A 26440-nucleotide genomic window follows, 5' to 3' on the forward strand; every position below is an offset into this window, starting at 1 on the left:
GAGACAGCCCATTTCTTTACCATAGAAAGTTGATTTACATCACCACTTTGGTCAATTTTTAATCAGTTTAAAAAAATGCAGTGGTGAGGGCAGAGTGATGCAATTTTTTCCTTATTCCACAGGATAGTATTTGCAATAGTAAGGAATAGCATAGAAATTTATCAATTTGTTAACTCATGCAATTACAAATATAAATTTTAGCTAACAACCCAAATAATACCTTATTTCTCTGAGAAATTAGGGTTCTCATTGCTTGTCAGTGATGCGAGAAGCAACTTTTGCCTACCCATTTATTTCAGATAGCATCTTTTGAAAAACCAGGCCCTTTGCATTATGGAAATTACTCAGCAAGACAGATGCTGACTATTAACCAGATATTGTCCTTTAAAACTATGTGTTTCTCTAAGTTTGATATGCAATTACTATATTCAGTATAAATGCTGCAGGATGCCCACTTGTAGCAGTAAATTTAGCACACCCTCTGGAGTGAAAAACCCCGCATGATCTTTACCATATACACCGCTGAGGTACTGACGTGATGGCGTGGTGCTCATGAGTAAGAAACGCAAACAGGAGCATCGTAAAAGTAAGTCACTATGGGAGAAACTCCCCTGCCAGCCATTTGTTTTTGACCAAGGGTTTAAGATGACTGACTCACACTGAAAACCAAGACCACTCAGTTCCCATTGGGCTTGCGACTGGGTATGGGGGGACGATAAGAAATTCGTGTATGAGACACACCCCCATTTTAAGCTGCAATTTCTGGAAAAAAAGGTATGTATCTTACACGCATTTATACGGTATATTCTAGATTCTTTAAACAAAACCTGTGCAACCGTTGGACTTTTTTAACTGGTGCATTTAAGATGCTAGATAATCGGAAATTGATTACAAAATTAGATAGTACTAGTCGATAGGATGGACTCACATATTAGTTTCGACAATTTTTTATCCATGCATTAAGGTTTGTCATGCTGTTTCTTGTTAATCACAATGTGGATTCTTCTATCAGGCTGCAGCCACTCCTCAGTCGTTTTTTTTTTTGGAAATATCAAATGTTAATTGTATGCCAATAACTCCAAATGGCTACTTTCGTTGACAAAGGATGCAATTTTAGAATGTAGGACTCCTTGCAATATGGCATACTCTTTACATGAATGCCTTTTTCTGTAAGGTGGGAGAAAACTGATTAGGTCAGGGTAAACATAAATTCGATGAGTTTTTGAGAGGCAGATATCCTCTGAAATTTTCCTGATTTTATTCTTCAGGTGATGGTACTTATTTAGCTCATGTGACTTGAATGACGTACTTGATACTATGGGAATTGAGCTCAAAGGTCTCTTAAATGCAATACGAAGTTAAAACTAAAACAGCTGTGGCAAAGAACTAAAAAGAAACAACAAACTTCAACACATACATACCAGGGAACACCAAAGACAAAAGCACTTGATATCCAAAATTGTAATTTGGTCCACAAAACAGTCCCTATGTAACAAAATGAAATAAAATGAAATGATTCAAGCCTGTATTCATAGACAAAATTTAAATTTTCCATAATTTAATTTCACAATGCCGTTGAAAATAAGAGTAAATCAACCATTTTTTACTATCCAGAGAACATAATAGGTATGGGACTGTACATGGGTTGGGAAAGTAATGCAACTGACAAACAACATCAAACATGGAAATTTAGAATACTTTTGCAACATTCACCAATCACAACCGATTCAAATACACATTAGAATATAACATGAAACATAAAGGTAATATATTTTGTACAAAACAAATAGGAACCCAATTTTAGCTTCCTGGACACACAATTAAGCATAAAAACTTTTGCGATTGCCGACTCCTGAAAGCTCGAATGCTCACAATTAAAAGCACATTTCTCAAGATTTAATGAAAAAAAAACAGCCACAGTGTAATAAGTCAACAGAAAAGTGTACAACAGTTAAAATCTTCACTCTAAGAGGATTGAATGGAGTAATAGATTTAAAAATTGATTTCCTGCATGACACAATGGTCACTAGTTGGAAATTGAATATATTACAAAAATCAACACTTAAAATATTTACAAAAATTTATGGCAATCTAGCATCAAACACAAACAAAAGTTTCCTCAATGACGGGCAACACAACACTGATTTTCAGCTCAATGGAATTAGACTGACCATAAGCATAGGAATACATAATATGCAGGAGTGCTGGTGGTCTGCCCAGCTGACCACGACATCCCAGTGCTCATGCACACTTTTATATCACAGTGACCTGGACGACAGCATTCAAGCAATCACCAGGGGCTCATCATCTGAGAATCCTCTGATCACAGGAGAGTCTTCCTCATCTGTAAGAGACAATTATTAATGAAATTTACACAATTGCACTCTCACCGCTCACGCTATTCACCATCGAACACACATTTCTAGAAGATATGCCACTAATGACTAGAGCATCAAGCTTTAGCTGGTGTAACACAATGCAGGATGGGATGCAGGGAGAGACATGGGATAATTGGTGGTGGCTTTGGCCATTTTAGGGTAGCAAAGACGTCTACCCACCACTTTCACCATTGGAATCTGGGAAGAAATTGTTTTAACCTCAATGGAAACTGAGCTCAGGCACTTGTCCAAACCATTTCTTTGCATTTGTTTCACCCATCAAACAGTTGAGCCCAACAACTAGTAAAGCTCCTTGTAATGAAGTGGACAGATATACGAGGGTGGTTTGAAAAGTTCTCGGAATCACCACGAGTCGTCACGGCTAGTGCAACGAACTTTTCACGTGATATCCATAGGACTGTTCACTGTAAACACATGCCACGTCAATGGTCGTGGAAAAGAACTGTGGCGGTGACGTGGTTTTTTTTGTTGTTCTCGCATAGTGATTTGCAAAGATGGAAAAAATTGAGATTCATGCAGTGATTAAGTGCTTCATAAAAATAGGTATGAAAGCAAAGGAAATTCATGCCGATTTCCAGAATACACTAGGGGACTCTGCTCCTCCATAGTCAACTGCTGCCAAGAGGAGAAAAGAATTTAAATTAGGTCGGGGGAGCTTAGATGATGGTCCGCGCAAAGGTTGGCCAAGAAGTGTCACCACTCCAGAAATCATTGCAAAAGTGCACAAAATGGTAATGGAGGATCGCCGATTGAAAGTGGGTGAAATTGGTCTTACTTGCCAGATATCATATAAAAGGATATATTATATTTGAACGCAAAAATTAGAAATGAAAAAATTATCTGCAAGATGAGTGCCGCGACTCTCGACGCTGCATCAAAAACGCATGAGAATGGAAATATCGGAACAATGTTTGACCCATTTTAGGAAAAACGGGCAAGTTTTTTTGCACCGGTTTGTGACCAAAGATGAAACTTGGGTCCATTACTATTCCCCAGAGGCAAAAAAACAGCCAAAGCTGTGGAAACATGATGATTATCCACCACCAAAGAAAGCAAAGACAATTCTTTCGACTGAAAAGGTCATGGCATCAGTGTTCTGGGATGTGAAGGGGATTCTCTTTATAGATTGTCTCCTCACTAGGCAAACAATTACTAGAAAGTACTATGCTAACCTCTTGGACTAATTTCAACAAAATATACACGAAAAAAGGCCAGGTTTAGCAAGGAAGAAAGTCATCTTCCATCAACGCAATGCGCACCTGCACACATGTGCTGTCGCCATGGCAAAATAATACGAACTATGGTATTAATTGTTGCCACTTCCGCTTCATTCACCTGATGTGCCTCCGTCAGACTTCCATCTCTTCCGAAAATTGAAATTTCTTGATGGTGGACCTGGTGCATAAAATGATTTACTTCAAATGAAGAACTGATAGCCGGAGGTGACAACTATTTTGCAGGCCTGGAGAAATCTCATTTTCTAGATGGGATCAAGGCACTAGAATATCGTTGGACCAAATGTAGTAATCTACTAGGAGACTATATTGAAAATAAAATAAGTTTCATTGATGTATGAACATTTTTTCTATTCCATTCCGAGAACTTTTCAAACCACCCTCGTAAGTCACACCTTGTTTGGCACAAGGGCCATGCTGTTTTTTGTGGTGCTTTCTAATTGGGGTCTATTTTAATGTTTCAGTGCCTAGCACACCCTACTCTATATTATCTGCTCCAGTCTATGAAAAAAGGAAAAAGAAATTTCCCTTTGATTTTAATCTAACATCTTTCTACTGGATTAAATTGAGTATGTATTCCATACAGATTAGTCTAGAAAACTAAATAAATACATAATGAAACATGCAATGGCTTTCTTCAATTTGAGTTCTTTGATCTCATTGGATTAACTCTATTGTCTTAATAATAGCTGGGATTAAAGAATTAAAAAATTAATTATTAAAATTAACACTTAAAAGTTAAGGCGAATACTTGAAGTAATCATTAATTTTTATAAAAGTTAAATTATAGCTTTAACTTGTTAAAATTTTACATAAACTGATTTTAAACTAACTTCAGTTTATTTTATTTGTTAAATTTTGGCAAACGACAATTTGTTATACGGGGAAAACGAATACCAGCAAAGCTAGTGCCGTCACTATTGGTCTGCGAGAACATCGTCTTCCTTTCTGATAACCAGTTCATCTCATTCCAAATTTGGACGTGGGAAATACAAACATATCACATTGTCTTCCTTCTTTCACCTAATTTTCTTACAAGTCGGGGGCAGAATACTTAAAGAATGCCTGCCCTGATTGTGACTTGTGATGGTCATCTGAAGATTGGCACCTTAGATAACCTTTATTGGATACCTAAGAAACTTTCAAATGAACACTACTTCCCTGCATATTTCCTCTTCCCTTCTTATACTTTCATACCTAGCATCTTCCCTTGTACATGGCTAAGATCCTATGAGTCACTTGTAACCTGCATAGTCTCATGTGCCATTAATGCAAGTCATGAACATCAACAGTCATCAACCCAAAGATTTCCTATTCGCTACTCTTTTAATATATACCTAAATAATTCTTCTGCTTTACATCCTTCATCACTTTCTAAATTTATTTCATCCAAGGCCTACCTATGCCGTTCTTTCCATCCATCTATCCTTCAACCATAATTTTCATTATTCCTGCGGTCAAAACTTATGAATTCTGACTATAGGTTATTTCCAGTATAAAGAATTGTTACTGATCCTTAATAAAATGAAAGTTATGTACTTGGAAATACAAATTCACTGAAATTTTCGAGAAGATGATGAATCTATCAGCAATGTAGCTCATGTTTTATTACAACATAAATCGCCTCTATGAAGAATTATTCCAGTTTTCTTCTAATACATTTTTTGTGCTTTGCTGCACTGGTCGCACAATGACACTAAGAATGTATAAAAAGTATGGATTGGGTACATTCCAATTCGTACGATGTCAACAAAAACCATTGAATATGTAGTATTAATCCGTGAGAGTACTTATAGTGATATCAATCCTTACCACAATAATAAGAACAAAATCTTTGTGGAAAGGATATTCATGCTACACCTAGGAATACCAGTATTAATAAATTTTCTTTTTAATACTTAATTTTTTTTACTTATTCAATATTAATAAAAGATAAGATGAAGGAAAAACTATTTTTGATTATCATTAAAAATAAATTGAAATTCCAAGCCAACGGCCAGTGTCTGCAGAATGTTAATTGGAATGTGAAAGCAGTCATTTTTGTACAGGGTAGCAGAAGTATACAAAGAGTAAAGTTAGCAGAAATATACAAAGTAGATTGCCCCTGCAATAAAGTGAATGTATCACTAAAGTATAAAAATACTTCTCTTACTCTCAATATTTATGAAAACTTATAGACAGTGGCCCAATCACCTGATGTAAACAATAGTATGTAGCCATATTTGTTCCGTTCTGTTTCCATTGGTTCAAATATAAAAGGCTATAAATTACAATTCCACTGCACATTTACAACAATAATTTTTTGTGATTACAACTGCAAGCTAGAGATGGGGGTCAATACAAACCCTTAGAGCCACCAAGTAACAATGCACACAACCAGTAAACCAAACCAATAACTACATCCCATGCAAGAAACACAAAGGCACACTCAAGTGAAATTTTTAGGGCACATAAGGATAATAGCAACAAAGCTTACCAATGAAATCTCCAACTTCAGGACGAGTGATAGGGATTGATAAAAGAAGCACCATTATTAATGGTTATCTTTACGTAAAATCCTAGGACTTCAAGGAGTCTTAAATGACAAATATTGATGCCAATTAGACCTTTGTTTGATAAAAGTTTAATGACAGCATCATTATTCAAAGTTTCCCATTCAGGTTTCCATTCAATAAAGTCAAAATGTAAAATTTAAGACTAATTCTTAGCATAAAAGGACAAAGTTCAAAAATCTGTCAGGTTATATTATCATGGTATTTACTTTAACTAATGTGACCTTTCAAAAGCTGTGTAAATGCGGTTGAGCACTTCGAATCTGGAGTTCCATAACCCGGAAAACAGCCAAAATCCAGCAATATTCCATATTCATATCCAAGATTCACTTCATAGGATACATAAATTTTTGCTGAATAATTACACTTGTCTCTGCCAGCTGAAACTGCTCACCATTCCAAACAAAAATTCTTTAGGTAGTATCAATCAGGAATACGATGCGCAGCTACTCTTATAAAAATCAATTGCCATGTCGGAGCTGCTATGCACAGAACAACTCCAATGCAGAGATGACTGGACTTGGCCCTTCCACAGGGGTGACAGCAGGTTGTTGCTTATTTTTTTTTTTTTTCGGATTTTTGATATCTACCTCTTAAAATATGCTATGGGGTGCAGAATGGATATCCTAAAAATTTCAGCTCCATTGTTTAACACTTAGATGTGGCTCTTCGAGCATAAATGCAATAACATTTAATTTTTCCGATTTTTACAAATAACATCATTTTCTGGGGTAATGCACAAGTTTGGCAGTTCTTTACGTCCAAAATCACTCCATTTTTATGTTCGCTAAACAGTTTTCCAGGAATATAATACTTTTCCGCGAGCTACTGCTACGCATCACACCCCTGACAGCGAGCTAGCCGCTCGCAGGTCGTATTTGCGGTCAGCGACCGCCATTGTCTTACTTCGTGCCTTCCCTAATGAAAGTCTGTGGAAGAAAGGAGGAGTTGAATACTATATTGTTGTTTTTCATACTGTGTGTTTGCTGTTGCATATCCTTCAAAATTATTACAGCACTGTTCTTCGAACCTAATATATGATTAAAAAAAGGATTTTCAGGTTGGAAATCCCAAAAAATATGATAGACCTAGAACCTAAGATATGAGAAGAGTTATTTACCTTTATGTATGCTTGTCAAATCAATTGAAAATGCTTTAATTATGTTTGCTAATTTCCACACCTCAACTCAGTCATGAACAAACTTAGCAGTGGCCCGCCCACTGGCAGTTCCAGTGAGTTTTGGAATCTATAAAGTTGTTTTTCTTTCATCAAGCGGCCATGAGCTTCATAGAACCATTTAATGATGTAATATGCAAAATAATATTCAAATTACTTGATTCAACGAATGAGTAACTATTTCCTTTGGTAGCCAGTAACCCCTGTTACTAGAACATAGTAGCAACAAGAACCTTTGCCACTCCTCTCACACTAATGCCCAACGCATCAAAGATCAGGGCAATTTGGGATGTAATAAGGATTTTCCTACGAATCTATCTTTTACTTGACGACTCGTTTGGCGTATCATCATTACAATCCGTTGCGGAAACATCCTCACCGCTTTAGATTAAAATATCGTCATTTCTTAAAAGAATAATGTATTATTAACAACAATGTCATTGCATGAAAAAGAAATCAATAGAGATTAAGTTTTACAAGGCCTAATTAGTTTCCTGATTATTCTTTAACTCAGACTTGCTGCGATATTCGTCATATCTTCTCTTCCTCTCCACTTGACACGCCGACTTCTATGCCTCCCCTCTTTCTATAAGTGCTAGATTAACGATCTCATTATTTGGCAAGCCAAAGGGGCATTACAGCTGTCCCGGTAAACTAAGTCCACTCCAACCAGCCAGTTTACATTACATTTCATATTATGTGCATTTGTCGGTGATGTCGGCGAAACATTTTGTTGGTGCTAGCAGAAAATTAAAACTAATAATTTTATAGAAGTCTTTCAGAAAGAAAAACATTTTGAACACTCTCTTTACAAGTGCTGGCTTAGGATCTTTTGAAGTAGGTACTTATACTACCGGGGCATCCCGGTCGCCTCTGTATTTTCAAGAACACTAAATCCACATAATTTTGAATAACTTCTAGAGCATTTACCGTGGGAATATCAAACAACTGATCCAATTTTCCCTTCAATTCCACATCATTCTTTAGCTGTTGCAGGGGTCGCTATCAAAAATTTATCTTGAATTTTAACAGCTCACTGCACAGTGCCTCCTATTTTATATATTCCATGTATTTCTTGAATAATTTGAATTCTCGACAAAATAGCCCGCAATGGGACCACAGACCTCATCGTTAGTCTTGTATTTGCACATACTCCTTGTTTCAGGATGAAGTGGTGGTGACGGAACACAGGCAGCACTTCGCAAATCAAAGGCAGCTTATTTTTCGCGAAACAAGTGGCTATAGTTCATTGGGACGCCAATTAGGAATTTGTACTTCACTAGACTTGCATGCGATAAATGACATTGTTTTTATCAATAGTCGACTCCAAAAATTTATTCTATGTACCGTATAAGCTTGTGTAAGAGGCGCACACGTGTAAGAGGCGCACCCCTATTTTGAGGATCGAAGCTACAAAGAGAAAAAAATTTGCGACATTTTTTTTATCCTATCGTGCGGTGTTGCAGACGTATGCCTGGAATTTCGACAGTTATCGAAATGTCCTCTTTCAGTACTATTTGAAAGAGGAAATTTTGATAACTGCGGCGGCATAAGAGGGAGTAGAAAGAGTTCCGATCCTCTCTTTGCATACGCCATCACTCCACGTTGCTTGTCCTACTCACGAACAATTTTGTTTAAAAGCTCTCGCAGGAGTATTGCAATAGAATTGCAGCCGTGGAAAATTTTAAGGCAAAACACGACAGGCAAATGGCATGAGCTTTGCCAAGAGATTAAACAACAATCGGGGCAATCTCAGCGCCGTAGGATAATAACCACGTCGTAGATTTAAGGCCCCTTGCACACGCACCGATTTTGGACGGCCGGTAAAATATCGGCCGTCCACATTCCAATAGTGAATAATGGGAGAGCATTGGAGCTTGCACACGTACCGACCACACGCCGGCACCGGCAAAATGCCGGTTAGCTGCCGGCTATTGCCACTGTGGATCGCCGACGCCGGCTCAAAAACTTAGCAACGTATCGTTTTACCGGTAAAAATCCGGCGTGTGTGCAAGCATCACTTCGCCGGTAAAATATCGGCCAATATTTTACCGGCCGTCCAAAATCGGTGTGTGTGCAAGGGGCCTAACGGAACTACACTCGGCTCTCCATCAGCTAATGCCTCTGCCGTTTTTTTCCTTTCCGAGACTCCACAGGAAAATATCAAGTTACAGGGGAACAATGGAAACGTGTTTCATCCCTACCCCATTCCACCAACTGACCTTTTTCGGTCTACCAGGTTCAATTCCCCGAGTTTCTGGAGGTCAAATGCTACGTGTGTCACCTTCTGAGCTCGAAGATATCTCGATATCTTTCAGCAATTGTATGACATGCACGAGGTTCTAAAAAGAATTAGACCTAACGAGAAAATTTTAAGGCAAAACACGACAGGCACATAGCATGAACCTTCCCAAGAGCTTGGACAACAATCGGGGCAATCTCAGCGCCGTAGGATAATAACCACGTCGTAGATTTAACGGAACCACACTCGGTCCTCCATCAGCCAATGCCTCTGCCGTTTTTTTTTCCTTTCCGAGACCCCACAGGAAAATAGGAAAACATCAAGTTACAGGGGAACAATGGAAACGTTTTTCATCCCTACCCCGTCTCACCAACTGACCTTGATCAATCTCCCAGTTTATGGAGGCCAAATGCTAGGTGAGTCATATACTGAGCCCGAAGATATCTCGATAGCTTTCAATAATTTTATGACACGCACGAGGTTCAAAAAAAGAAAGAGATCTAACGCGACGCATATCTGACAGAATTTAAGTTTTTTTAAGCTCTAATTGTTTGACACAAAGATTTATAGTTACAACAAGGCTACTAATATTCAAAATAGTCCAAACAGGACAATTTCGGAAGAAACAAGCGTAGCATAAGCGCATTCAGACAAGACGAGACGGACTGGAAACTTTAGGCAACGCAAACTGCGTATATCACATTGCTGCGCCTTCGCCCCTTCGCTTTAAAGGCAACGACGTCACATGCAATATCGGACGTGTTCTTCCCTTGTTCCTTCGCTCGTAGCTTTAAATACGGAGGGGAGGGAGCCCTCTTCCCCTCGACCTCTCCTTCAGCGCTCTTCACTTATAAGCATTTCCGATTTCTTCTACCCACCATTAAGTCCAACAATGAGCACACTCGTTCGAATTTTTTCAACCGCAGGTTTTGACACCAATATTACTATATGCAGTATAAATGCCGCGGGATGCCCACTCGTGGCAATAAATTTAGCGCGCGCTCCGGAGCGAATCACCCCGCGCGATCTTTTCAATGTTCACCTCTGGGGTACCGACGTGACGGCGCGATGCTTGCAAGAAATTCAAACAGGAGCATTTTAAAAATACGTCACTAAGGGAGAAACTCCCCTGCCTGCCGCTTGATTTTGACCCAGGGTTTCAGATGACTGACTCATGCTGAAAACCAAGGCCACTCAGTTCCCCTTGAACTTGCAACCGGTGAAGGGGAGGGGGGGAAGATAAGAAGTTTGTGTAAGAGGCGCACCCCCATTTTCGGCTGCGATATCTGGGAAAAAAGGTGCGCCTCTTACACGCGCTTATACGGTAATTCGAAATCCGACTGCGATGGAGCTAAAGGAGGTGTGACACACGCAAACTTGTGTAATAAGACATACACATGGTTGTCTCTAAACATCATTCTTAATGGTTCCATCTATTCTGGTTAATCGCAACGAAACAGTCTCCTGAATTCAGAAGAAAAATATAATAATGTAAAACAATGCAATTTTTTAAGTAACTCCACTCCTTCTTCCACCGAATCTCATTAGGGAAGGCACAAGGGGGGGCGTAAGACATAGAGGGGTGCAGGAATTATCAGTTGAGCGTGACTGCAACCTACAAGTGACCAGCTTGCCGTCAGGGGTGTGACGCATAGCAGTAGCTCGCAGACAAGTATTGTACTCCTAGAAAACTGTTGAGCGGACGTAAAAAATGGAGCGAATAGAGCTAGAGGGCTGCAAAATTGTGCATTACCCCTGAAAATGATGTTATGTATTTAAAAAAATAGGGAAAATAAAATGTTATTGCATTTATGCTCTTTGAGCGACCTATAAATGTTAAACAATCGAGCTGAAATTTTTAGGATATCCATTCTGCACCCCATAGCATATTTTAGCAACACCCTAGGCTACAGGTGCGGTGCACCACGGAGCAGATGGAAGACTGATATAAGCAACAGAAGGCTTTCTTAATGCTCGTTTTAATTCCTCATTACTTAGCATAAAAAATGATCGAAAGATTGAAAGAAAGCACAATAAAACAGAGATCTCTCCTATACGATTAAAAATGCAGCTCTGAATAGAATACTTCATCTCTGTTAAGACGCGAGAGTGAAGTTGCGGACATGGGCGGTAGAAGGTGAAGCAGTGAAAATGGGGAGAGTATGTTTGCTTGGACACAGCCTGCGTAAATGGATATTTGCATAGATGGAAGCACCCATGTGTCGGCATGTGTTGACGGAGCGGATGACATAGATAGCAGCTCATTGAATTATATGAAGGAAAGTGTATATGCATAGCGATGGACTTTCAAGACAATAAATGTGTTTCATTTTCTTTATTCTTTTTGACAAACAACATTTAATGTTTGATATTCTGCAATATTTTAACACAAAATGTTATTTGAATTCTTTTCACTCTGCCGTTTTGCGATACTACCTACTGGCAGAATAAAACTGTTTGTAAATTTAGAATCAATAAAAAATTATCATAAATTATTAGCAAGTTAAACACATTTCATTTGAATTTGAACTTATCCCATAAAAACTAATCAAATTTCTTCTTGCAAAACATTGCAGATCCCCAAATTATACTGGTTATTACCACAGCACCCAAAATCCCACAAAATTCCAAATCCGGCATCACTCAAGTCCAGGAAGTGTCAGATTCGTGGTGCTCAACTGTACACATTTTTCTGAACCAGATCCATACAAATATATAAATGAAGTGATGAAATAATTGTATAAAATTGGAAAAGAAATAGAATAGCAATTAGAAAATCAATAGCATCTGTAGTCTCTAGGCAATAAGTTTCAAAAAGGAGTTTCAAAGTTTCAAATAAGTTTCAAAGTTACGCCTCAAACAATCAATTTTTTCAAACAGGATTTTTGAACCCATGAGTATGTGCTCACATTATGCTCTGCTGCAAATATAACACTTGATCTGGGGATGGTGTGCTTGTATCATTCAACATTGATTATATTATGTCACAAAGAACTCACCAAAAAAAGCAATGAGCATTCAGGATTATTTTGCACTGGAATCAACCTTGAACAACCAAGCACTGCCCTCATTCATGAGAGAAAATAGACTCAATTACAATGTTAGATGTTTATGAAAGGCCAAAAGTAAAGTTAGATTACATCCAAACAATATAACCTTCTACGCATAATTCAACATTAAAACGCAAGAAAATTTGTCCTATCAGGTGACACTGGGCCCCAATTCTCACAAAGACTGTTAGGCATGGTTACAAAATGCATACATTTGTACATGCAATGTGGATTTCCTGCAAAAAATATTGATCATATTAAACTGTAACTACCGCATAAAAATCGGAAAAACAAAATTGGATCTGTAACACAGCTTATATGCAGCAATAAAACCATTCATGTAAATGTGAAATAATCACTCCTGATCAACAAATTGTACTTTGCCTACTTCCCCAATGTACGGCTAGTTTAAAACTAATGATTTTATGGGTATTTTGAGTAGACCTCTGTCAACATTTTCCAGTATCTGATATGTGAAAATTTATCTCGGGAGTTTGAGCGTAAACAGTATGAAATTCAAGACCTAAAGTAAAATTTTGATAAGAAACAAAAAAAGTAAAAAAAACTACTTTTCCTTGGTAAACGGAATTATCGGATATCATGGAGTGCCATGGAAGTTTAACGCTACACAAACATAAATGTGTGCATGAGAGATGAATACTACCATTCCTGGAAATAATTGTCCTCGCAAAACTCTCAATTGTGCATGGAGGGTGACTCACTACTAGGGGAGTGATATTTAAATTTGCAAAAACCTGAAATCCTAGAAAGGATTCTAGATTTTAAAATTCAAATCTGCGCAATTCTTTCTTTCATAAGAATCTTCCTAATCCTTTATAATGTCCTTTACCAAATCTGGCCTAAGAATTATAAAGGAAAATAATTCATCTACATCTACATCTATATCTACACCAACCAACAACATACTACCCAGCAAGCCGCCTAAAAAGCTGCCGGAATGAGGCAAGGGGTGTTAGGACACCAGCCGTCTACATATAAAATGGGAATGCTATAAAAAAATTAAGATTAGCATTTATTTAAGTCCTTTATGGTTTGGGGGAAAACTAATTGCCATATCTATTTGTTCGGCAAAATATCTCTCTTAATTTATCCATTTTGACGGATTATAATTATATGCAATGAATATACATGAACTCAAAACTGTAAAATATTGAGTTTTATCAGCATAACCAGCATCAAAAGCAGTGAGCAAAAAATGTGATAAGTTCAGTAAAAGTTCACTTTTTGATTGTTAAAAGGTACAGATGATCATAAATTGCATATGTTCTTACCAGGGAATTTGTAAGTAATAAAATAAAAACACAAGTATACACACACATTTTTTATAGATAATACTATTTTTTTTAAATTTAATATGTTTATGATGAGCTTGATTAGAAGAGCTTCATTTATTCCCGCAAGCAGAGATTATCATCCGTAGGTAACAAACGCATTACTCATAACGACCTTCGCGATGACCATTAGGTGACCTCAAGATGTCTGGATTTTCACCACATTGTTACATGTTTGTTGCTGACAGTTTTGCCAGCATCCTCAGGTCAGAAGTGGAGTTTGATGGAAAATGGGCTTGTATACATTAGCCGAAGTGGTGGTATAAGTGGTCATTTTTCAGTTCCGCCACTTCAGAATATATGCCTATTTTGCATGAAATTCCACTCCTGACCAGTAGATGTTGGTCGAACTCTTTCCACCACTCTATTCCGCAAATTTGATGTAGTTCGTCAACTTGCCTAAAACGGCGCTGCATGCACTAAAAGACTAAAGTTCTCTACATTTTTCTGAGTCAACTACCAACGACGTGCGTGCGACAGTGTATGACGTGAAATTCTAAGTATTCAAGATAGTACCTTTACAATAATTATTCGAGACCTCGAATATCAAATAATTCCTAGTATTCGAGGCATTCGAGTATTCGCGGATACTTTTCGCACATCTCTAGAAAAAACCATATGATTGGTTGGTTTCATCCAATTGTATGGAAAGTTAGAATCTGTCCAATCCATTTGGACCAAACTGAGTTTGATACAAACCATAGGACCAAAAGCTAGTTGGATGGAAAGTTGGCCGTGGGAGATGTTGCGTGTCCATTTATCAAAATTTGACAACAAATATTTTGATGAAAATTTGACCGTGGGACACAGCCTATACATATAAATCCTGGCATCACCTATGATTCCTAGAGCCCCATTTTGTTTGCAGCAAGTGAATATCAAAGCTCTCTCTTTCACTCCAGCTCTTGAATTTCAATGCATTCTGAGCACTTTTTTCTGTCATAATTTTCAGGAGCACTTACACAGGTTGCATGGTCTGCCAAGCATACATTGCTGACTGAATCATGATGCCTTACCTCTAAAATGGTCCCTCATGTGCTCACAGTCAATGCAAAAGCACAACTCACAAAGACACCTAAGCAATGGTTACCATGAAAATGACTAAGGAAATTTATACATACAGGGAAAATCCTACACTAAACATACAATTAAGTTTTTTCTGTATCGTCTCCGATAATTTTCTTTCTAAAACATACAGTGAAACCTCGATATAACGACACCCCACGGTGCACTAATAAACACTCGCTATAGCGAATTGTCGCTTTATCGGAGGTGGAGCAAATAATAGCCAATATACCTGTTGCAAACAGATATACAGGAACAGGAGTGGTGCGGCGACAGATAAACATCTATCCGATAACCATAAGCATAAATCCAGGCGAAAGGTGATGTTTTTTTGCATCACTAAATTTCCTTACTCAAATAACGACTAACTATTCAAACAATTTATAAGCGCCGCACTGAATAAAAATCATGCAAAGCATTGTTTCGTCATCATTATATTTATCGAACGACAGTTTACCACATAAATTTGAGACTGAGCACTCCATTAACTTCATTTCTAACAGATCGCTAGCAATTACAGAGGTTGAGGAGTCTTCATGAAAGTCTTCCAGCGGTGAAACCCTCGCTATGGCGAGAGCCAACACCGAAAGGGTCTCGTAAAAACGAATTCTTTAACACGCTTATTATAGGGTCAATTGACGGTGCATCGGCTATCTCTCGTAATAGCGGGGGTGTCGCTATAGCCCGCTTTAACGAGGTTCCACTGTAGATTAGTGTGTATCTAATTCAGCACATAGTAAAATGCACTCTTCACATTCCTGCATTTTCCACTGTTCCTGGTTTTTTACTGCCTTAACTTGTGACTTGCCCGTCTCATTTCATGTTATTTTTTCTTTAATGCTTAAGTTGTTCAACTTACTGAACACAAAGTTAATATTGGAAACCTTTAGGGCAAGCTTCATTTTAGATTTTTATTATATAATGATATTATGAAGATCTCATTATGTTCTGTATCAATACAATCTTTGAGTATGATCTCAGCTGACATATCATCAATTAAAAAAATGCAAGCCTCCACATATTAGTCCAAATGCAAGATCAGCCAGGGAAAAGGGAAGTATGGAGGTATGCAAGAGGAGGTGGAGAGAACAGTGTGCATGTTTGCGTTTGATGCTACTGCACTCGCAACAGCAGAGGAAATGGCATGCCAATTCAAAGGAGCACTAGCTGGCATTGGTAGCAGCAGCCAAGACATTGAAGGCTTCGCACGACCAAGGTAAGAAAGCCATCCTCCAGACATGAGGAGGGTAATAAGTCCCCACAGGGAAAGAGAGAGAGGGAGAGTCTGAATGGGAGAGGCAGGCCATTTAGACACACTTAGAGATGGAGAGAGGCAGTAGGGAACTGGCAGAAGAAAGCACCATGTTAACTCACCCAGGCCATCACCTCCCGAGAACGTGGCTGCTCCCGATCTCGTGTCGTAATGGCTGTTGGCAAAGGAAACAAAAGAGCGCTGCAGTCGTCGGTGACGCAGGGCAAGCAGGGCGATGACAGATGCCAGGACGAGAACAATGCATACAACTGGAACAACAACACTGACTAGGTTCCCAGTCGACAGGACAGCTGACCAAGTACCTGCAACACAATCACAAAAATAATATTTACACTTAAAATATTTAAGTAATACCCGTGTCTCAGATTAACAAAAGGCTGCAGGACTGCATTTCACTATGAAGTGTAGAAGCCACGAAAAATTCAAAATAATTGCATTTCACTTATGCCTGCTGACTATACACACAATATATAACAGCTAAATCAATAATAAACATCACAAAGTTTGTTAATTTCTGTGTTGATTGATAGCACTCTAACTATTTTAATGCTGATGGGAGAAATTTGAGAAGAGAGCTCATATCCTGCTGAAATGACATGGACTGTGGCTTGTTGTAACTATATTGTCTCTATAGTCTGTGATAACAATATAACAAAATTATTCTTATAATTATAATAGCAAGAGTGTAATGCATCTACCAGATAGTGATTTTTCATCACCACCCTTCCGTGATGATGCCCACACACCACCAAAACACCAAAAACATGGTTGAACACACACAGCAATACTCCATGTGTTCAACCATGATTTTCAACTTTTTATTACATCTATTTAAGCTTTTCCTTGACCATAACCTAATATCCCTGACTTCTAGAAACCCTGTAAATGTTACTTTTTAATTGCATCAAAGCATTGTTATGAAAACCCAGATTATATACAATAAAAAACTCTGATGGTCCCAACAGACGACTTTCTGTAACAAGTGATAGGCAAGGAAGCACAACTAAAACCTGAAACGATCCTAGGTGGAGAGATTAGACAATAGAATAATTTGAAATGGCAAAGTAGCAATGGACAGTTCCTCAATCGGTTACCACCCTATAGAGGGTGAGTAGAGTCCTGCAAACTGGTTTGATTAATGCCCGTTTCACTCAGGGAGAATAAGTGGATGAAGTTTGCATGCTTAAATAGATTAAATGCAGCCTGTCACCATCATGTGCACACATACCTGCAGGCATTTCCAAGGAGTTCACCTCCGAGAGTATAGAGTGGTATCCATCCATTGTGACGAGCTGCACAGCCACCGAGTAGATCGTACCCTCTTTCACATTGTTCAGAATGAATGGCGGACCCGAGGAATCATACTGCTTGGCTGTAGACATGTCAACGTTGTGACCCTCTGAGACGTAAACTTTGTATTTGTACCTGAAATGAACAGAGGGATGATATGGTAATGAGAGTTCACACTAAGGTCACAGTTGAATGATTCTCTCACCATCTTCAGCTTTCCAACGAGCTTCACTCTTACTGCTATAATATATGCTAAGGCCAGGCGAGTATTGACTTTTCCAGATTTGAGCAAGATTAAAGTGCTGCTTGACTCCTGCTTGATTTTGAGATTAATAGGCTCGAAAACAGAGTCTCGAGCTTATCCCTAGATGGTTCAACATCTCCATGGTAGAGGAAGTAAATTTTCCTTGCAATATCATGTGACATAGTAAAGTAATATTACTCCCCTTACATTTGTGAGACAATTTCATAATACCACATAATAATGAGAAATTTCTTAGTTCCACGCCTAAACTCGAAAATACAGTAGAATATTGGCCTCAGCATACCTACTAACGATGGACACAGAAAATTCGCAAGTATGTTCATGGGCTATTTCTAGCACACAACCAGTAAGTTAAAAGAAGATATTTACGTCATAATTTAGGCCTATTGTACACAAACGTCATGGGTGTATAACACAATTCCCATGGTTGACATTCTGACGTAAATCAAGGATAACTTGTTTTTGAAGCCAATGCACATTTGACTTCAGTAGACATACTACGGTTATCTCTTGCAATGCAGACGGTCTTCCATTTCCTATAACTTCCCTACTTTTGACATCCTCATATGTGAATGAGCCGCCATATTCAGCAGCATTAAAGCATACAGGAGTAATGAGGATAGAAATGCTTTAAGAGAGTTATCATCCAGTTTTTTTACCAAACTTTTCTTAAAAAAAAAAGGAAATACATTTCATCAATTTTAGGAAAAGATGAAGTAATTATGATAGGATGCCATACCATCTTTCACTGCAAAAACTGAATTCTATTTGTCTAAATTTGCCGTTTTTAAAGATGCGAGTTATACCCATATCATATATTTCATGAAGTCTCAAATTTGCTGAAATGCTTATACTAATTGGCTATTATAAATTTTAGCAAATTAAAAAATGTAGATTTATTTATTTTTTAATCTGTAAATCAAACATATTTAACATAAAAAAATATTGTACAGCAAGACACTGCATGATTACCATTCAATGACAAGCTACAGATAAGAGTTTAAACGAGTTATAGAAAAACAATCACTACTCTTGATGCTGCAATGAATTAAGCTAATTAATTAAATACATTACTGAACTACCTACATGAATGGGATGTGAATGGCCAAGAGTATTCATTTTTATCTAGACACAGTCATGTAATCATGAAAAATCTTACAGATTATGTAGCTGCTGATGCTACTGGAATAATTTAACCTGGATAATCAGTTAATGTAAGGTAATTCATGTGCATGCTTTTGAATGAAGAATAAACAGGCAAGAAGACTGTATCCATGATAAAAACACAAATGGTAATTTCCACACTTTTTAATTCAACACTCAATGACCGACCATGCTTTCAACACATTGTGTCATTTTCAAGGTATTACAAGCAACACACTCTCAGGATTTACAATAATAATATTTTTATCAACAACGTAGGGATACAATTATCCATGGGTTTCGTCAAGATACAGAGAGACATAAAAGAATCACAAAACACAGATTACAAAATATCATAAAAAAAAGAATTCTTGAACACTATAATAACATTTACAAAATATCATTAAAAATTTCTTGAGCACTAAAACATTTACAAATTATCATTAAAAAATTCTTGAACACTATAATAACCTTTGCTATATAGCAAGCTTCTCAATCTATTCTTAAAAACCTTTGATGAGGCAAGGGATTTCAAATCAGAGGGTAGCTTATTGTAGATTGCAGCAATCGAGTGATACGGTCCCTTCTGACATTGGCCAAATGAATACAGATAACTGCGAATGTCCTTTTTTGATCTAGTGTTGTGACTGTGAAAGTCAGAGTTAACTCGGAAGTAATAAGGATAAGACTTCACAAACATGGCACATGAGAGAATGTTATTACATGGAAGTGTGAGGATCCTGAGGGACACAAACAGTGGCTGACCACTTGTTCGGATTGGAACTTTACAGATGGCCTTAATGGCTTGTTTCTGTAAAGAGAAGGCTTTAGCTGCAGTAGGGGAGTTACCCCAAAACATGATACCATATGACAATAGTGAGTGTACTTTGGCAAAGTACACAGCTTTTACAACATATATAGAAACAAGAGGAGAGAGTTCCCTTATCATATAAATACCTACTGAAAGTTTCTTATTAATTTCAAAAATATGAGTTGACCTGTCAAGAGTGTCATCAAGCTGTAGGCCTAATAATTTCACAGTGGAAGAGGTGGAGAAATACGAATGAGGAGGCAGAGTAGGAATCTCATGAGAGAACTTGTTGCGAAAGAGAATACAAGTGGTTTTAGCCTCATTCAGAACCATTCTGTTAAGGTGGCACCACTGTAACATCTCATCTTTTGTAGTCGAGGCCAAATGATTCAAGAGAGGTAGAGTACTAGCGGATAAGAGATTAGAAGTATTGTCAGCATACATAACAGTGGAGCAATATGAGAAGTGTTTAGGAAGATCATTAATGAAGAGGAGAAACAGTAGAGGACCAAGGATAGAACCTTGAGGTACTCCAACCGGTACTTTCAAGGGACTGGATTTAATTTCCATCACTCCTGCAAGTGATTGATGAGTGTAACTCACAAACTGCGATCTGTCACTAAGGAATGAATCCAATTATAAGAGTTATTAGTGATTCCCAAGCACTGAAGTTTGGACTTGAGAACTTCATGATCCACACTGTTAAGAGCGTTTTTGAAGTCAAAAGAGATGCCTAAAATGTGATGTTTATTGTTCAGTCCAAGAGTAACATTATTTAGGAACTCGAAAATAGCAGAATTAGTGGACTGGCCAGCTCTAAAACCATGCTGAGAGTCAGAAATTAAATTAAATCTCAGGAGGTACTTAATTAATCTATGATGGAAGAGTTTTTCAAAGATCTTTGAAAATGTTGATAGAATGGAAATAGGTCTGTAATTAATAGACTCTGAAGGGCAGCCTTTCTTGGGAATTGGAATTACCCTGGCCAGCTTTAGGGCAGAGAGAAAGACACCAGTGCTGAATGAGAGATTGATGATATCAGTCAATGGGGGAGCAATTAAGTTTGATGAAGCGATTATAATACTATGAGGAATGCCATCAGGCCCAGGTGAGGAATTACCAAGGGAGATGATGGTTCATTGAACCTCATGAGGGTCAATGGGATGTAGAAAAATAGAGCGAGGAGAAGTCCTCCACTGCAAAATAGGTCGAGTAGACCAATTGGAAAGAGGCAAATAACAAAATTGCTGGTTAAATTTATCAGCAATATTTTCAGGATTATCTTCCAATATACCTCCAAAATCAATGCTAGTGCTGCCAGGGCAGTTAGAGGAGTTAGTATTCTCCTTAATTACTTTCCAAGTATCTCTAATAATGTTAGTTGATTTACTTAGAAAGTTATCGATGGCAGCCTTCTTCTCGCCAATAACACGGGACTTGAGTTGCTTTAGAGCATCAAGATATTCACTGCGAAATGCATTGTCAACAAATTTACTCCTGTAATGAAGTTCACGTACATGAGCAGATAGGGCTTTCAGCTCAGGGGAATTGAGCTTGAATCCACCATGAGGGTGTTTTTTTTCTAACTTTTCTAATGGGAAAACAAGCTTCAAAATATGACATGAATATATTTAAAAAGGCCTTAAATTTAGCATCAACATCAGAATTCTGTAATACATCCTCCCAAGACTCACTTGATAACTCACAAACAAACTCCTGGATGGCATCAGCAGAGAAAAATCGTCTGGGGACGAATTGAGCAGGCTTATTACAGGTTGAGGTATACCTCAGCAAAACATTAATACCAAGGTGATCCGAGAAACCTGGACATATGGTATCACATTATAGCGTTGCTTGTATTACCTTGAAAATGACACAATGTGTTCAAACCATGGTCGGTCGTTGAGTGTTGAATTAAAAAGTGTGGAAATTACCATTTATGTTTTTATCATGGATATGGCAAACTTCCACAAAATCAAGCCTGAAACCATATTATATGAAGACTGTGCTGGAGTATTGACGTCACATTTTGTCTACTTCAATCTCACTTTATGAGTCTGAACATAGGCGGCACAGAGAAATTACGTGACTATGAAGGGAGGCCCACAAAAGGAGACTCATATTTTAAGGAAAAAGCCTGAGTCGAGAAATTTTGCAGGAATAGTATTCCAGAGACTCACTTATTTCTTTTAAGTGGCCAGCACCCATGAACACCGTAGCAAAGAACGTTAATATTTCTAATATCATTTGATTACACATGCGATTTCCCCATGTTATAGCATTTCTTCTTTTGAGATGGCCCTGTATCCTCACAATCAGCCTCAGCAGTGCCTTCAACACACAAATTGATCACGTGCTCCTCCTTCAAAGAGGTTACAAGAGGATTCGTACACCTGGTGGAGTTAAATTGGCATGAAAAGATAAGCCAACATGCAATAGGGTGGTTTCGTATTATTTTTTTATTGCCTAAATCGAAAGATTATTACTCCTGGATTACGTATTTCCCGCTTTTAGATTTTTAAATGAAAATATCTATTTTTCGTGATTAAATGAAAAGTGAAAATTTTCAAGCGCACGAAAATGCGACGGCTAAGTATGAATGATGGGAACACTCCGTGTGACGTAATTCTGGTTCCCGCTGCCACAAGTGAGGTGACCTTGGGGCGAGGCTTTCAGCGCTGATATGATGCAGGATGCTAGCAGGTAGCAGAGTACCCTGCTAGCTGGTGGCGCTTGGCTTAAATAAGAATTATTAATACCTTATCAAACGAAGAAAAATTTCTGACCTTAGGCAGTTTTAATAGGTGATAATTAAGACATGTTTCCCTGATCTCTGTGCCTCATGCATGCATTGGTAATCTAAGACAATGTAAAACTCCTATCTACTCCTATAGAAACTAGGTCCCTGTGACGTCACGTGGAGTGGCATCGCATGGGTGCCAATCTGGCCTTTTTCAAATGAGGATAAAATTGACCATTGCCATTCGTCTAAACCGGTACATTTCTAAAACCAAATAATTTGTACATTATGAATACACTAATGGTGGGTAACGAATCGCAATCAATGCCTTTTGTTTTCTTTGATGAAGGAAACTACCCTATTGATGATGTGGCCGATACTTTTTGGAGCTCCATTTAATGAGATAAATTAAAAAATTAAATTACACCATGATTTTCAATGGTATTTATTCATGACTAGTTTCACTTCACATTACCAAGTGAGAAAAAACAAATTTCTTTTAAAGTTCTCAAAGTTATAAATACATTTAAAAAAGTTGGTGGAGAAATACCATAGATAACCATAGTGGAATGTTAAGTTTTTAATTAACCTTATATAAGTCAACACAGGAGGAGGTAAGGAGGGCATAACACAAAACTAAATATTTACTCACTTGCCGTCAGGCACTTGTTGAGTGACCGCCTTGTCCTCCTTCCAGTACACTATGTAGCTGCCATTTCGCTCTGGCAGCACTTGGATTTGGTGCGGAGGAAAAATGGGAGGGGCCGTGTATATGTATGGTTTACTTGGCATGGACAATCCAACTGTCTTCTCATCACTGGCCGCAGGCAACGTCTGCACTTTGAACTCATAGTGGCCCCCATAACGGCCCTCTATTCGATGCTCTAGAGCCGTATTTGCACTGGGGGCCAATGATATGTGTGCAGTCCGCTGAAGGCTGAGCTCCGTTACCGTGATCTGAAAAGGAAGATGGCACCATTGACAACAACTCGGTATATAATCTGCAAATAGCCACACTATGTTACAGATATACAGCAGATTCAAATGAAAACTCATTTGTTGCCGTCTTATTTTTAACGATTAGGAAAAGTTATGGTTTCTAAAATGATCGATGAGGAGGACATCTGGTAGAATATATTTTTAATGAAGTTGAAGGTCCCAACAATGCATTTTATAATAACTGCAAAGGTAATACAAGCAACCTCACAATTTTTTACAAACTCACGATCATTTACAAAGTTCTAATTGATGAAGTGACACTATTTTAAGAACTACTCTCTCAGATCCGATCATAGATATAAGGAAAGCTGTGAAACCTCAGAAACCTCCATTTTATTGTGCTATGAAGCACCTACTCAGTTACTTGGAGTGACATCACCTCCATTTCACCAAGTCTAGTGGTTCATCAATTGTCCATGGTAATGGAGGGAGCTGTCCCATTGGAAGATAAAGAGGTGCACGGCAAGATTATCAACATGCACAATGAAATTAGCCATCAATTTCCATCCTTACCTGAATCAAGCACAGGAAATAAATTGGGTTCCTACCCTTATTAAAAATGAATCCAAAGGGCTGAGCCTCAAAATTTTCAAAAGCACGACGTTATGCAAAATATCTAAGGCAGTTTTCAAGTGATGTGACTTTTTCAAGTCTACCACACATTTTGACACATCTCAACTCTACAATAGGAATTCCTTTGGATCTACAAGGTTTGGGCCGGCTAAATCTCTCCAATCCATTGGCTTAACAGTTATAAGGACTTGAGGAATTGAGCCACCAGAATTTAGAACATATTGTCTCACACTTTAAAATTTTAACTCATGTTATACTACCAGGTAGGCAGCGACTGCCCAACTGTAGGTCCAATTAACCCATTGACGTCACGTAGATAAATCAGCCAGATCCAAGATCATCATACCCTTGGCCAAAAGTATAAGAACCTTAGGTATGACCCTCTATACTGGCATATGTTTACTCAGCCACGTTTCTAACTAAAAACTCTAGGCCAGTAGCTACCTCAATTTCCATACACCTACGGGTATGGTGACCTTGGGTGCAGCCCTCTTCCGTGATAATAAGAGATTCCACAATCTTCTGCTCATCTAAATGTATATGTAGTTCTCAAAAATATCAAAGGCACCTTCCTAGTGATGCAACTATTTGCAGTCTGCCACAGACGACTCAGTGCAGCAACCTAACTGTGGGCCTGCCTTAACAGGTGCCCTCAGACATACGTTATTGCATCGTGGATGGTGCTGCCCTGCTGGGTGGATGACCTCAGTGCATGCCGAAGCACCCATCTCCATCTGCCATGGTGCAATGCCATTGTGAACATAAAATGTATAGGGGCTTCAAGTCACCCAGGCAATTGTTGGCAGTTGCTGAAGGACAGCAAACAACCTTCCATCCAAAAGTGACTCTCACACCCTCTTCCTCAGCTACTCAACCCCACTTCCGTGGCAACTCATCACCTCTTTCATGGCAACTCATCAACAGTTCCAGATGCACAACTTATTGTTTCCTGCACTTGAACTATAGTTCAACCATAATGAAGCTCTTTTGGAGCAGAAAGGTATTACTGTTAGCCACAGTGGTGGCATGGAGAAGGGAAAGGTGGCAAGGGAAATTGGGACAAAGGATAGCGGTGTTTTTTTGAGGAAGCCTATGGTCAATTAATTTAATGTAAGATAGTCATTACTGCGATATATTTTAATCAGTTTCATCTTCCATGACTTGGTCAATGCCCACAAGGCTAGTTTCAAATTCAATCTTAGTTGTTCACATTACTGACCCTCTAAATGTATAGGTATGCTGCAAGAAGAACATATTGATTGTATATTTAGGAATTTTGTTCCATAATGCTGTGTAGTGACCACGAATTTGGACACAATATTTTCGTCTAAAATTCGGTCACAGAAGTATTTACACCCACTCTAACGCGTGAGGGAGGCGGAGGGGGAGGATGACTTGAGGCAAGGAAAGCGAAAGCGGAATACGGCAACAGAGATACACTTAGAGAATGCGGGAGAAGAGACAACTCAACAACATGGAGTTATTGTAACAAACACTCTACTTCCTTGGTTACTCCTATAGGTCAACTTGGGGGGGGTAAGACCCAGGAGGCCAAGATTTTGGGTATAAAAACTCTCAAAATCTGAAGGAAGTCAGTTGGTGTTTGGGGAGTGACAACCGGGGCGTGTACCGCGAACGGTGGACAAGCAGTAATCTCCCGTATTCTCCGAGCTGTATTCCGAGACTCTGTCGGCCGAGGTATCTATTGCCTAGGGCGCAACCAGAATAGGAGAAGGCAAAAGAATTTACTACTCAGTTTGAGAATCGCAGCCCTGCCGCAAAGACATCCGCCACTCTGCCTTCGCGAGCATCGCACGAGCTTCTCAAGGAGACCCGAAGGTAAAGTGCCTTTTCACTTTATTCACAAAGTAGAGTTTGAACCAATTCATTGCTTCCTGCACCCAAAGGCAAGAACCCACATGGCAAAGCCGGGTTCGACCCTCCGTCTCACGAGAGAGACCGGGGCGGACACTACAGCTGAAATACTGACAATATAGTGTGAGTGAGGTGGTACTTTTATGGATAATCTCATACTAGGCTGGTGACAAATCCATACAACCCACAACACATAAATACGAACTCCATTTCATAAATCCTCTAATTTAAAAAAATGAAGAAATTTGGCACCCATGAACTTCATAAATGAATGGTTCCACTTCAGATTAAAACCAACCCCTAGATGCTATTGAAGTCTGTCAATATTCTATAAGTGTCTGTTTCAATAACAAAAAAAAATTGGAATATATGAAGCTATTACCCAATCTCATATATTTT

General features: G+C 38.5%; 1 protein-coding gene across 2 annotated transcripts in view; it reads right to left on the reverse strand.

Moving 5' to 3' along the window:
* Positions 1–1528: 1528 nt before the first annotated feature.
* LOC124154652 (sortilin-related receptor-like) overlaps positions 1529–26440 on the reverse strand; it is a 103596-nt gene continuing 78684 nt past the window's right edge. The window contains exons 30-34 of one of the 2 annotated variants that reach the window (XM_046528505.1): positions 23247–23551; positions 17574–17770; positions 16447–16647; positions 6111–6125; positions 1529–2344 (exon numbers count right to left, since the gene is read on the reverse strand). In XM_046528505.1, coding sequence (XP_046384461.1) covers positions 2283–2344; positions 6111–6125; positions 16447–16647; positions 17574–17770; positions 23247–23551 — 780 coding nt within the window. In that variant the 3' untranslated portion in view covers positions 1529–2282. The remainder of the gene's footprint in view (positions 2345–6110; positions 6126–16446; positions 16648–17573; positions 17771–23246; positions 23552–26440) is intronic. The other variant, XM_046528506.1, reaches the window with a different exon arrangement.

Source organism: Ischnura elegans, chromosome 2 (assembly GCF_921293095.1).
Source record: "Ischnura elegans chromosome 2, ioIscEleg1.1, whole genome shotgun sequence".
Lineage (NCBI taxonomy): Eukaryota > Metazoa > Arthropoda > Insecta > Odonata > Coenagrionidae > Ischnura > Ischnura elegans.